This window comes from Mus caroli, chromosome 7, assembly GCF_900094665.2.
Source record: "Mus caroli chromosome 7, CAROLI_EIJ_v1.1, whole genome shotgun sequence".
NCBI lineage: Eukaryota > Metazoa > Chordata > Mammalia > Rodentia > Muridae > Mus > Mus caroli.
Genome location: NC_034576.1, coordinates 592142 through 606214, shown reverse-complemented (window position 1 = coordinate 606214; position 14073 = coordinate 592142). Strand labels below are relative to the sequence as shown.

Here is a 14073-nt window from a genome sequence, read left to right as displayed (position 1 = left end):
CAGAGAGAACCAGGATCACACAATGGAGAATCTCATCAGGATGGGGATGGCAGTCGTGGTCCTCATCGTCCTTTCGATTCTAGCCACTGAGGCTTGGCGAAGCCATAGACAGACCCACCGTGCTGCTGGGAACTAATCTAAAGAGAAAAGAATGCATCTTTCAATGTTCTACACTCTGGNAAATAAATCTGATGACCCAAAGGTTTCTGTCAAAAAAAAAAATACTGTTGTGGTATTGAGGAACTGTTGTGATAGAATGTTAGGTAGCAAAAGTTTGGGATTCAGAGGGAAGTGGAAGTGTCATAATGAGGTGCTTCCTCAATAAATGAATGACTGTTCCTCCACACACTGGGAGCCTTTGTTTCCTGAACCGACAATCTTCTGAACCCAGAAAGTGTGGGAATAGGCTGTCCCAACTGCCTGGAATATCTTTCACATGTGGACTGTGTTTTTCCGTATTTCTTTAAATGTGAATGGGATTTATTCATTCACATTTAAAGGCCTCTGTCATCTTTATGAATTGTATTTAAGGACATTTTCTTGTCTGTGTGTGAGTATGCATATACGGGAGGGTTGGGTGTGTGTATTAGCCTACTGCCACTGGGTGTTCTTTCAGGCAACTTGGTGGGCAGGGCCTTGGGAGGCAAAGGCTTAGTTGATGTTCCTTGTGGCAGCAGACCTCCTGGAAAGCGTGCAGTCCTTGGGGTGGGAAATGGAGTACTCAGTGTAGGNTATTGCTCTGTCCTAAGCACTCAGCGGAGTGGGCAGGACAGGGCTTGGTGAGGAGAGGCTTGCCTGGTGTCCCTTAGGATGGCAGCCCTCTGAGTAATCAGGCAGGGTTGTGGCTGCTACTATTTTTTAAAGAACATACCAATAAAATGACTCCTAGATCAATGTCTTGCTCAGCTTCCTCCTGCAGGAGATGGGAACNTATGCAGAAATCCACAACTGAACACTGCAGAGAAAGATCTGAAAATACTGAATCCTGAATGGATAAACACTTGCAAAAGAACATTTAGTTTTTCTAACAAGTCACNTTGGTACACAAAGCACACTGAAGGGCAGGTCTCATGCCCAGCCAGGCGTGTGTGGCCAACACAAAATGAACTCACTGGTATNTTTGAGGTCTGTGCTTATAATGGTTGTCTCTTACTTATATATTATAATGACCTATTATGTGCTTTTAGATGATTTCAGGGAATTCATAATGTATATGTATAAAAAAATCACAGTACTACACACCTCACAAATATACACTTCTATTTCCAATGATTCCTGTATAATTAGTAAAAAGATTTTCATTGCTTTCTTCTTACATTTTTCCATTCTGTGTGACTACTTACATTATCGTGCCAAATGTNATTTCACTGTAAATTTCATTTTTTTAATTTTTGTGATTTAAATGCATTTATACATCAAATGTATTAGTAATGAGTACTTTGAGAATCATATAATACATAAAAATTTGTTCAACTTTCATATTCATATCCTTTCATACCCTAAATTATCATTAATAAATATTTAATACTATCCATAACTGAGGATTCTGCATCTAATGTTGAATCATAAATTGATTCAAAACATACAAAATATTCCTTGGGAGTTAAGCATAGTAAAAAAAACATAAAATATTAAAAATGAATCACCAAGAAATATATTCAAAGACCCTGATATGATACCACCTGACATAGTGAGAGAGTACTTAAAATGCATTATATTTCTCTATACACTATCTAACAATCAGTTTACTTAAAAAAGGTTATCAGCGTTTCTAGGGGAGAAATGATTTTTTAAAGTAAGTAGATTTTAAAATTTTCAAAATAGCAAAAACTCTTTGAAGTTAAGCATTAAGGAAATGTTCATTGTAAGCACAGTGAGAAAAATTATGAACAACATTACCATGATGTTGGTAGAACATGATTTTAGTATTTCCGACTGTTAATATTCAACAAAAAGAATAACTCTTAAGATGTATTTTGTTGTTANGTCTCCCTTTTCATTTCTGATTTTATAAGTTTGTATATTGTCTCTGTGCCCTCTGGTTAGTCTGGTGTGATGGTTTGTATATTCTTGGACCAGGGAGTGGCACCATCTGGAGGTGTGGCCTTGTTGGAATAGGTGTGACCTGGTTGCACTAGGTGTGTCACTGTGGTGTGGGCATAATATCCTCACCTTAGTTGCCTGGAAGTTAGTCTCCACTAGAAACCTTTGGATGAAGATGTAGAACTCTCAGCTCTGCCTACACCACGACAGCCTGGATGCTGCCATGCTCCCACCTTGATGATAATGGACTGAACCTCTGAACCTGTAAGCCAGCCCCAATTAAATGTTGTGTTTTATGAGACTTGCCTTGGTCATGGTGTCTGTTCACAGCAGTAAAACCCTAAATAATACATCTGGCTAAGGGTTAATCAATCTTGTTGATTTTCTCAAAGAACCAGCTCCTGGTTTTGTTGATTCTGGGTATACTTCTCTTTATTTATATTTGGTTCATGTCAGCCCCGAGTTTGACTACTTCCTGCGGTCCACTCCTCTTTGGTGTATTTGCTTCTCTGTGTTCAAGAGCTTTCATGTGTGCTGTCAACCTGCTCATGGAAGCTCTCTTCAGTTTCTGTTTGGAGGCACACTTAGAGCTATGAGTTTTGCTCTTACCACTGCTTTCATTGTGTCCCATAAGTTTGGTATGATGTGTTTTCACTTTCATTAAATTCTAAAGAGCCTTTAATTTCTTTTCTTTATTTTCCTTGTCAGAGTCCATGTGTATGTGTGCTTTCTGTTGTTTTTGTTGGAATTTAAGACCAAGCTTAGTCAGAGATGATCTGATAGGGTTCATGAGATTATGTCAATGTTCTTGTATCTATTGAGGCTGGTTTTGTGACCAGTTATATGGTCATTTGTGGAGAAGGTACCTTGAAGAAGAAGGTATATTCTTTTGCTTTGGATTAAGTGTTCTATAAATATCTCTTAAATCCATTTGGTTCATAACTTCTGTTAGTTTCACTGTGTCTCTGTTTAGTTTCTGTTTCCATGATCTGTCCATTGCTGAGAGTGGAGTGTGGAAGTCTCCCTATTATTGTGTGGGGTGTGCTGTGTGCTTTCAGCTTTAGTAAAGTTTCTTTTATAAATATGGGTGCCCTTGCAATTGGGGCATAGATGTTGAGAATTGAGAGTTAATCTTGGTAGATTAATTCTTTAACCAGTATGAAGTGTCATTCCTTATCTTTTTTGATAACTGTTGGTTGAAAGTTCATTTTATTCGATATCAGAATGGCTACTTCACCTTGTTTGGGGGCACCATATTCTTGGAAAATTGTTTTCCAAGCTTTTACTCTGATGTAGTGTGTGCCTTTGCATACTGTCCTGTATGCATAAAAATGCTGGGTCCTGTTTACATATCCAGTCTGTTAGTCTATGTCTCTTTAGTGGGGAACTGAATCCATTGATGATAAGAGATATTAAAGAAACGTGATTATTACTTCCTGTTGTTTTTGTTGTTAGATATGGAATTATGTTTGTGTGGCTATCTTCTTTGGGGTTTGCTGAAAGAATATTTTCTTGCTTTTTCTAGGGTGTAGTTTCCCTCTTTCTATTAGTGTTTTCAATCTATTATCCTTTGTAGGACTTGACTTATGGAAAGATATTGTGTAAAGTTGGTTTTGTCATGGAATATCTTGGTGTCTCCCTGTATGGTAATTGAGAGTTTTGCTGGGTATAGTAGCCCGGGCTGACATTTGTGCTCTCTTAGGGTTTGTATGACATCTATCCAGGATCTATCTTCTACCTTTAGTCGTCTCTGGTGAGAAATCTGGTGTAATCATGATGTCTGCATTTATATGTTACTTGACCTTTTTCCCTTACTGCTTTTAATATTCTTTCTTTGTTTAGTTCATTTTTCTCTTTTGATTATTATGAGGATGGGAAGAATTTCTTTCCTGGTCCAGTCTATTTGGAGTTCTGTAGGCTTCCTTTATGTTCATGGGTATCTCTGTTTTAGGTTAGGGAAATTTTCTTCTATAGTTTTCTTGAAGATATTTATTTGCCCTTTAAGTTGGGAATCTCCACTATCTTCTATACCTATTATCCTTAGGTTTCGTCTCCTCATTGTGTCCTGGATTTCCTGAATGTTTTGGGTTAAGAGCTTTCTCCTTTGTTCATGTTATTGGATGGTTATGTCAATGTTTTCTATGGTATCTTCTGCACCTGATATACTCTCTTCTATCTCCTGTACTCTGTTGGTGATGCTTGAATCTATGACTCCTGATCTCGTTCCTAGGTTTTCTAACTCCAGGCTTGATCCCTTTGTGAATTCTTTGTTGTTTCTAGTGACATTTTTAGGTGTAGGATGGTTTTGTTCATTTCCTTCACCTATTTGGTTGAGTTTTGCTATAATTCTTTATGGGATTTTGGGTTTCCTCTTTAAAACTTCTACCTGTTGAGCTGTGTTCTCCTGTATTTCTTTAATGAGTTATTTATGTCTTTCTTAACATCCTCTATCACCTTCATGGGAAGTGATATTAGATCAGAATCTTGCTTTTCCGTAGGATGATGTTTCCAGGACTTGCTATGGTGGGAGAATTGGATTCTGATGATGCCTACTAATCTTGGTTTCTGTTGCTTATGTTCTTACAATTGTCTCCCGCCATCTGATTATTTCTAATGCTATCTGCCCTCACTATATCTAACTGGAGCCTGTCCTTCCTATGATCCTGGGACAAGACACAATGCCCTAGGGGGTTCATATCCACCACCGAGTGTGATATCTCTGGCAGCTCNCTGCATCTGACACATCAGCACTATAGATGATGAGAGTCAGTGATGAGAGACCATGTATGCCTCAAAGTCATCTGAGGCAAGTTCCTCACATGGAGATCATCTAACCAGAAGAGGGCAGCATCTCTTCCTACCTATGGGGAGGATGGTGTGACTGACCTCACAGCACTCATTGTAAGTCTTACCAGTAGAATGACATAACCCATCACTTACTATCAGGACAAGAAAAACAGCTGGCCAGAAAAGAGACACCACAGTCATGTGACACAGGGCATGACAGTTGCCAAGGTTCATGAAATAGAGACTGGGTCAGAAATGGCACTTTACAATAGGATATAATGCAAAACTTGGGGTATGCTTCCACTGTGAGAGCTTTATAGTAAATATATTAATCATTAATTCTTGGAAGACAAACAGAGGAATAAAATGTTGTTAACATTGTCCAACACAATCTGAAGAGAACTTTTAGTTGTTGTTGTTTTGGGAAATGGCTGAATATACACTGGACTGATTCAAACTTACTGCATAATGACCTCTACTACTAAGTCCATGTGCTGGGGGATGAAAGCACACATATGAGCAACCACATCACATTCATGCAGAGCTGGATATAAAACCCAGTCCTCTGAGGAAACCAAGAAAGTACTTTAACAACTTTTCTCTTTTCACAATTGATAGAGGGCATGTATAGACAGCCACATAATAAGCAAGTGTGTACATTTTCTAGGCTCAGTAACAAAAGAGGAAAATACAAAGTAACCTCTATCTCATCACACTATGTGATAAACAGGACACATGTTACTCCTGGGCCCATTCTTCAAAGTGATGCTGAGTTAGAAGATTTCCCTCAGAGAACATATTCTTAGCACAGGATCATTACTACAAAGGTGGAGGCTGAAAAATCCTAAGACCTAGAGATGACAGATGACTACAGGAAGACTCTTCTCTGACCATCTGAAAGCTTGCAGAGATGAGCTCACAGGGTGTGATAGTATCTAAAGCCCCATAAACACCCAATACACACTAAACCCAGCATGGGGATGGAAAATGAGAGATCCCACCCTTAGGCGGTGAGCTATTGGAACCTGAGAGCTCCTGCAAAGAGAGAGTCAGTTTTCACTAAGGGTGTGGTCATTTATATAAGGACAGCACAAACTGGACTGAATGGAAGAAGGGAAGAACAGATAGTTAGGAGTAAAGGAAGGGCGATGGATGGGGAAAAAGCTTGGGAGAGAGTTGAAAAAAAAACACACGACTTAATATTTTAAACAACTGATTGCTAAAATGAGGACGAAAGAGAGAGCTGGTATTCCAGCAAAGATTGATAGTAGATACAAAGTTAAATTTCAGTGAGATTTTTGTGAGCTTCTTCTTCTTCTTCTTCTTCTTCTTCTTCTTCTTCTTCTTCTTCTTCTTCTTCTTCTTCTTCTTCTTCTTCTTCTTCTTCTTCTTCTTCTTCTTCTTCTTCTTCTTCTTCTTCTTCTTCTTCTTCTTCTTCTTCTTCTTCTTCCTCTTCTTCATGGGAAGAAACAAAAATACATTCAGGTTAGTAAGGAGGGTAAGCTGGTGGACAGGGTAAGGAAAAAGGAAGATGTGGGGATAAAGACTCAATCAACACACAGTATACACAGGAATGGAATTTAGATAGACTTAAAATTGTAAACACAAGAGTCAGTGTGGTGGCCCACATCTCTCATCCCTGCACTTTTGAATCATAGGGAGGAGATCACTATGAAGGCCAGTTTAGACTGGTCTACACAACCAGATCCAAGTCAAACAGGAGGACATAGCCAGGGACTGTCTCCATACAACCACAAAGATAAATAAACCCACCAGCATAGGGAAAAAGAAAATAGAGAAAAAATTAAAACACCAAACATTGAAACCTACAGAGTAAATTTGGCTTGTAGGTCACAGGTAGAGTATGTGCTTAGAACACTGGAGGCTGTTCCATCAATCAAAATTCCAACTCGATTCTTCATTAAGTTAGAAAGGGCAATTCTCAAATTCATTTGGAATAACAAAAAAAAAACCACAGGATAGCAAAAACGACTTGACAAAAAAAGAATTTCTTTGGAAATCACCATCCCAGACCTCAATCTTTACTATGGAGCAAGTGATAAAAACTGCATGGAATTCATACAGATACAGACAGGTACATAAATGAGGTAAAATTGAAGACACAGAAATGAACCCACACAACTATGGTTACTTGATCTTTGACAAAGAAACTAAAACCATCCAGGGGAAAAAAGACAGCATTTTCAACAAAGGGTTCTGGTTCAACTCGCAGTCTGCATGTAGAAGAATGCAAATCGATCCATTTTTATCTCCTTGTACAAAGCTCAAGTCCAAGTGGATCAAGGACCTCCACCTAAAAGCAAATATGCTGAATCTAATATAAGAAAACGTGTGGAAGAGCCTCAAATTCAGAGGCTGGCATGACCACCCAGTTCTCCCAGAGTCTAGACCACCAACTAAGGAGTGTACCTGGAGGAATCCATGGCTCAAGATACATATGTAGCAGAGAATGGACTCTCTGACAGCAATAGGAGGGAAGACTACTTTGATGCCCCTGGGTAGGGGGATGTTTGAGCAGTGGGCAAGAGTGTGGAGGGGTGAGGGGGTACTGTCATACAGGCAAAAAGAATGGGGAGGCCATACGTAGAATGGGGGGTTGGTGGAGGGAGACCCAGGAAGTGGGATATCATTTGAGATGTAAACAAAGGGAATGATAAATAAAAAAAAATTATGGTCATATTCGTACACCTACAACCTGTATCCCAAGAAACTCAAATAAACCTGCACCTGTGTGGACCAGTAACCCCATGACAATATAATTTGTTGAAAGAGCAGAAGGACTTAGGAAAACGATGATGGTAAGTGATGAGACACTGATATGGCTCAGTACATAAGTGTCTGCTGCCAAAATAAGACCTGACTCTGTTGACAGGATCCACATTGGACAAGGAAAACTGATTGCTGAAGTTGTATTCTGACCTCCATACATGTGCTTTGACACACATGCATGTGTATATACAAACATACATAGGGACACAAAAACAAACACTAAAAAATGAACAGAAATATGTACCCTTAAAATTGGAAGGGAAAACACAACGTAAAAAACAAATTATAATGCCCAGTGGTAATGCATCACTGGAGACTAAGAAGGAAAAGCTGTCAATCACACTCCAGGCAGATATACAGGAAGATCCTTCTCAGAAACATCAAAAATGTTGAAAAGAAAGAAATAGTTCACATAAAACAATGGGAACTAAGAAAACCATACTTAAATTTGTACTGTTGTGTGAGATGTTCACACATGTTTGCTACATGCTGCATGCTACATGGCCATGACAGTAATGTGCACAGGTGAGGCAGACACTGGTGAAATGAGGAAACCCCATCTGTGTAAGACCTAACTGCAGAGGGTCTACTGCCTGGCCGAGTCACACCACTGAGGAAGTCAGAGCGTGGTGCTGAGGAGGGCGGTTCCTCTTTCTGTGGGGCTGCTGATATATGACAATGTCATGGGGACTGCCTTGCCTCCAGGGCCACACCCTGTACCCAATCCCTTCATAAAGGCCCTGTAGCTCTGCCCTCAAGCACAGTTGCAGCCACTGAGGGGAGATGCCATGTCCTGCACCTTCACAGCCCTGCTCTGTCTTGGTGAGATGTGAAGAGGGGGAGGGGATACTGAGTTCTGGAAATGATCATGGCCTGTAGACCAGCACTCACCCAAAAGGAAACCCCAGGGTCTCAGATGTTTCTGCAGACTTGCTCAGCCTTAGAAACAAATCTCTTACAAAGAACTCTCTTCCAGGACTGACTCTGAGCCTCTGGAGCCCAGTGCTGACAGGTGAGTGTGTCTGCAGCTGACCTGAAATGCTCATTTCTTCAGATCGAGGAGCCATGCCTGGGCTGTGTTGGTGGAAAACACCACCTGTGTGTGAGTCCTGTGGGTGGTGGGAAGGTCATGGGGTTAAGGATTGCAATCTGAGTGTCTATGCCCTGAGTCCTAGTTGTTCTGTTGCTTGCAGGGTCCCTCCCTAAGCCTATCCTCAGAGTACAGCCAGACTCTGTGGTCTCCAGGTGGACTAAGGTGACCTTCTTGTGTGAAGAGACAATTGGAGCAAATGAGTACCGCCTCTATAAAGATGGAAGGCTATATAAAACAGTCACAAAGAACAAACAGAAGCCAGCAAACAAGGCTGAATTCTCATTGCCAAATGTAGACCTGAGTAATGCAGGTCAATATCAATTTTCCTACAGCACCCAGGATGAATCATCAGGCTACAGTGACCCCCTTGAGCTAGTGGTGACAGGTGAGAGACACACAGTATCCTAGGCCTCAGGTTATAACTGTCCACACTTGGCTCTGTTAACAGGAATGCCCAACCTCACTGTGGGAACCTCAGAGCCAAGCAGAATAATGAGGTAGGTGATATTTAACTGACTCCTCCTTCTCTCCTAGGAGCCTACAGGAAACCCAGCCTTTCNGCCCAGGCCAGCCCTGTGGTAACTTCAGGAGGGTATGTCACCCTCGAGTGTGAGTCCGGGGAGAACTATCACAGGTTCATTCTGACTGTAGAAGGACAACAGAAGCTCTCATGGACACAAGACTCACAGTATAACCACTCGACAGGGAAGTACCACGCCCTGTTCTCTGTGGGCCCTGTGACCTCCAACCTGAGATGGATATGCAGATGCTATAGTTATGACAGGTACACACCATATGTGTGGTCACCTCGAAGTGAATCCCTGGAGCTCCTGGTCTCAGGTGAGGANCCTCAGCCTTTCCATAGAATGATATTGAAATCATACAGGTTTCAGAGACCACTTGATGTGTGGTGTATGTGAGGATCCAGGGCTCTTTTGAACCTTGACACAGAGCACAGGAAGCAGTGAGTCCAAGACTCAGAGTGACAGCCAAGCCCGGGTTTCCCATTATGGAGAGGATTCTTTATAAGGGCGTCTGTGACTCTGGATCAGCTTTAGCACAGTCCACTGGAGCTCAGAGATTCTGGAATAACAGAGAGAGGAAGGATGATGGTAGCTAGAGAGGTTGAGGATACCCGGAGGACACGCCCTGGAGAACACAGAATCAACTAAGCAGGAATCCTAAGGGCTCACAGAGCCTGCATGGGAGTGCCCTAGGACCTCTGCATACATACTGTGACTGCTCCAAATGATAATGTATTGGTCGTGGTGGTGCACGCCTTTAATCCCAGCACTCGAGAGGCAGAGGCAGGCAGATTTCTGAGTTTGAGGCCAGCCTGGTCTACAGCGTGAGTTCTAGGGCAGACAGGGCTATACAGAGAAACCCTGTCCCGAAAAAACAAAACCAAAAAACAAAGCAAAAACAAAAAAAAAATTTTTTTTGTGGTGGGGGATTATATTTCACTCTGTGGTCCTGTTTTATTTACCTGGATTTCATTCTGTAGACCAGGCTGGCCTCCAACTCAGAAATCCACCTGCCTCTGCCTCCTTTGCACGCAGATTAAATGTGTGCTCCAGAAGCACCTGGCTTGCTTCAGTTTCTTATTTCTACTAACAGTGGGAGTGGGGATGTGTCTGACACTTTTGCCTTCACGTGGGATCTTTGTGCTCCTAGTGGCTTGCCTTGTCCAGTCCTCATATGAGGGTGTGGGCCTAGTGTTCTTGCATCTTTTTATGCCATGTTCAGCCGATATCACTAAAAAGCCTTCTCTTCTCTGAAACAGAGGAGCAATGAATCTGGGAGAGAGGGGAGGTGGGGAGGACTGTGTCATATCAGGAAGGAGGGAAGAATGGGAAGTTGTCTTCCGGTGTATTGTGTGGGAGAAGAACGAAAAAGACAAAGGNAACATCTTCTGGTGGGACATTCTCTGTGCCACTTTCCAACACACCCATGTGCTTCACTCTGACTTCTATGTAGGTAATCTCCAAAAACCAACCATCAAGGCTGAACCAGGCTCTGTGATCGCCTCCAAAAGAGCAATGACCATCTGGTGTCAGGGGAACCTGGATGCAGAAGTATATTTTCTGTATAATGAAAGAAGCCAAAAACCACAGAGCACACAAACCCTACAGGAGCCTGGGAACAAGGGCAAGTTCTTCATCCCTTCTGTGACAGGACAACATGCAGGGCGATATCGCTGTTATTGTTACAGCTCAGCTGGTTGGTCACAGCCCAGTGACACCCTGGAGCTGGTGGTGACAGGTGAGGGGACAGTCAGATCCTCAACTCCAGGCTCTGCTCTCAGGAGTCTTCCCTTCCCAGAGAGTATCCCAAGAGAACACTGGGATGGTGTGAGAACATGTAACAGACGGCCTCCTTCTCTCCTAGGAATCTATGAACACTATAAACCCAGGCTCTCAGCACTGCCCAGCCCTGTGGTGACAGCAGGAAGAAACATGACCCTCCACTGTGTCTCACACAGTCACTATGATAAATTCATTCTCACCAAGGAAGATAAGAAATTCAGCAACTCACTGGACACAGTTTATATATCTTCTAGTAGACAGTACCAAGCCCTGTTTATTATAGGACCCACAACCCCAACCCATACAGGGACATTCAGATGTTATGGTTACTACAAGAAGGCCCCAGAGCTCTGGTCAGTACCTAGTGATCTCCAACAAATACTCATCTCAGGTAAGTCCCCACTATCATTCTCTAAACATTTTCTGAGGCCCTAAGCCCTTGGCCACGGGCCTGCCCTCTGCTGAGTTGCAGGTAGTGAAGGACAAAATGGAGAACCTGTGTTCTCAAACACAGCCCTGATTGGGGAGAAGAGGGGACATGCACAAGGGCAGGAGGNGAGGGCAAAGGTGTTTGGTAAGAACCAAACCTCAGTCTCTAGCTGTCACCTTCCCTCTAGGGTTGTCCAAGAAGCCCTCTCTGCTGACTCAACAAGGCCATATCCTGGACCCTGGAATGACCCTCTCCCTACAGTGTTTCTCTGACATCAACTATGACAGATTTGCTCTGCACAAGGTGGGGGGAGCTGTCATTATGCAGCACTCTAACCAGCAGACTGACACTGGCTTCTCTGTGGCCAATTTCACACTGGGCTATGTGAGCACCTCCACTGGAGGCCAATACAGATGCTATGGTGCATACAACCTCTCCTCTGAGTGGTCAGCCTCCAGTGACCCCCTGGACATCCTGATTCCAGGTGAGGAACTTAACATACTTAATCAGGAACCTAGCCTCTGCTCAGAATCTCATGGGGGGGCCAGGGAGGGCTGGGTAGCTGATGTCAAGGATGGATACAGGAATCCTAAGCAGGAGTGGACACAAGAAGACAAGAACAGGAGTTGAGCTCAGTCAGAGAAAAGAGACAGAGGCCCTGGTTCTCAGGGTGGAGTCATGTGTGATTTGAGCTCAAACAAGGAAGCTAGCCTCTCATCATGCCTCTTCTCTTTAGGACAACTCCCTTTCACTCCTTCCCTCTCAGTGAAGCCTAACTACACAGTGCACTCAGGAGAGAACGTGACCCTGCTGTGTTGGTCAATGGACTCTGTGGATACTTTCATTCTGTCCAAGGAGGGATCAGCCCAGCAACCCCTGAGACTAAAATCAAAGTCCCATGATCAGCAGTTTCAGGCAGAATTCTCCAAGAGTCCTGTGACCTCCCATCTCTCAGGCACCTACAGGTGCTATGGTGCTCAAAACTCATCTTTCTACCTCTTGTCATCTGCCAGTGCCCCTGTGGAACTCACAGTCTCAGGTAAGGTGATCCTGACATCTCAGAGTGACTCACAATTAACACTGTATCAGAGTTCTTACTGGGGTAGGATTAAGGGCACAAAAGGAATGGTTAGACATAAGGCACATTCCTGAGTAAATAACTGNATACCAGCAATGATCCTTCATGTAATGTTCACTCACCATGAGGAGTTAGGAGGGCATATGTAGGAGAGACAGCAGGAAGAACAGCCTCTTCTTGTTCTGTTTCCTAGAAACCATTGAATCCTCCACCTGGCCTCGCAAAAGGCCCATCCCACCAATTGGTAAGTATCACACACATCTTTGTAGGAAATGTGCTGCAAACACAGGCAGCCTAACAACCAGCTCCTGTTAATGACACTTCTCATTTCTCAGTCATGTCAGCTTGGGAGTATCAAAGACCAGCAAATATCCCAAAAGACAAACCAGAGGCTGGGGCTTAACTGTTGGNCTACAGAAGGTAGCATCCAAAGAGAGGCATTGAGCCTCAACTTGGATGATGAGACAAGTGGGTAAGATTGTGAGCAAAGAACCCAGAAAGTCACTTCCCCATAATATCCCTAAGAAACAAACATTTCACCTGCATAGCATCTGGCCCGGGATTACTAACAAAGACTTCGTTGGAATGAAGGCTCAGATGGGTAAAGCTACTTATAGGCTTGATAAAGCTGCAGCTAGAGATCCTACTGGGACAGTCCCTTCAATTGCTGGGCTGCTNTTTCTCTGAGTATGAATGGGAGAAGCCTGGTTCACATCTCTATGTATTTTTGGTGATGGTCGAAGCTGTTACCTCTTGTGATAGAAGAGATCCCCAGAACCTTGATTCTGCAGTCGGTCTAGCCCACAGTCTACTGATGCATGGCAAGGGTGGGTCTATTGCCATGGTGGGGGACTCAGGCTCCTTCAGTCTAGCTCATGGGTCATAATTCTAAGATCCTCTATGAGTTCTGTGACATCCACCCTTAGGAGCATCTTCAGGTGGTATGCATACCTATCTCCCAATGTGTTGTCACACAGCAGTGACTCTGGGGTTCATGGTCAAAGGAAAGGAAATCTAGATCTTTCTGAGCTAAAGGGGTGTGTCAGTATTTTCCATTTACAATAAATATTAGCTAGCATAGGATTTAAAATCTGCAGACTGTCAGTCAGATGGGTATTCACCCTCATGGGGGTGGGAGGCAACCTAAATCATTCTAGGGATGCTCCCTGCTAATGGAGTCCAAAGATTTCATGTAGTTAGAAGAACCATTATGGAGAGGCAACAGACATATATAGGATCCTATACAGGGACTGGTTCCCATTGCCAACCTCTTCTCCTCACAAATAAACAATATTCACAGGATCCCTGTCAGACCTTCGCTCTCAGTGTAGCCATGGCCTATGGTGCCTCTGGGAGAGGTGTAATAATTACAAACCCTGTTGAAATCTGATGCAAACAGATTCAAATCTGTCTTAGTCAGGGATTCTATTCCTGCACAAACATCATGACCAAGAAGCAAGTTGGGGAGGAAAGGGTTTATTCNGCTTACACTTCCATGCTGCTGTTCATCCCAAAGGAAGTCAGGACTGGAACTCAAGCAGGTCAG

The 14073-nt window shown here is 43.0% G+C and overlaps 2 protein-coding genes across 2 annotated transcripts in view; both read left to right on the top strand.

Moving 5' to 3' along the window:
• The window catches only part of LOC110297349 (leukocyte immunoglobulin-like receptor subfamily A member 6), a 27399-nt gene extending 26051 nt beyond the window's left edge, over positions 1-1348 (top strand). Inside the window, 1 exon segment of the mRNA XM_021166095.2 lies at positions 4-1348. Within this exon segment, the coding sequence (XP_021021754.1) occupies positions 4-136 (133 nt within the window). The 3' untranslated portion in view covers positions 137-1348.
• Positions 1349-8385: 7037 nt separating this feature from the next.
• LOC115031498 (leukocyte immunoglobulin-like receptor subfamily B member 3) lies at positions 8386-12930 on the top strand. The gene is made up of 10 exons (XM_029479236.1): positions 8386-8442; positions 8597-8632; positions 8814-9098; positions 9248-9553; positions 10691-10975; positions 11102-11410; positions 11637-11933; positions 12186-12488; positions 12721-12771; positions 12863-12930. Exons 1-10 carry the CDS (start codon positions 8409-8411, stop codon positions 12928-12930), a joined length of 1974 nt encoding a protein of 657 aa, XP_029335096.1. The 5' UTR covers positions 8386-8408.
• The last annotated feature ends 1143 nt before the right edge of the window (positions 12931-14073 follow it).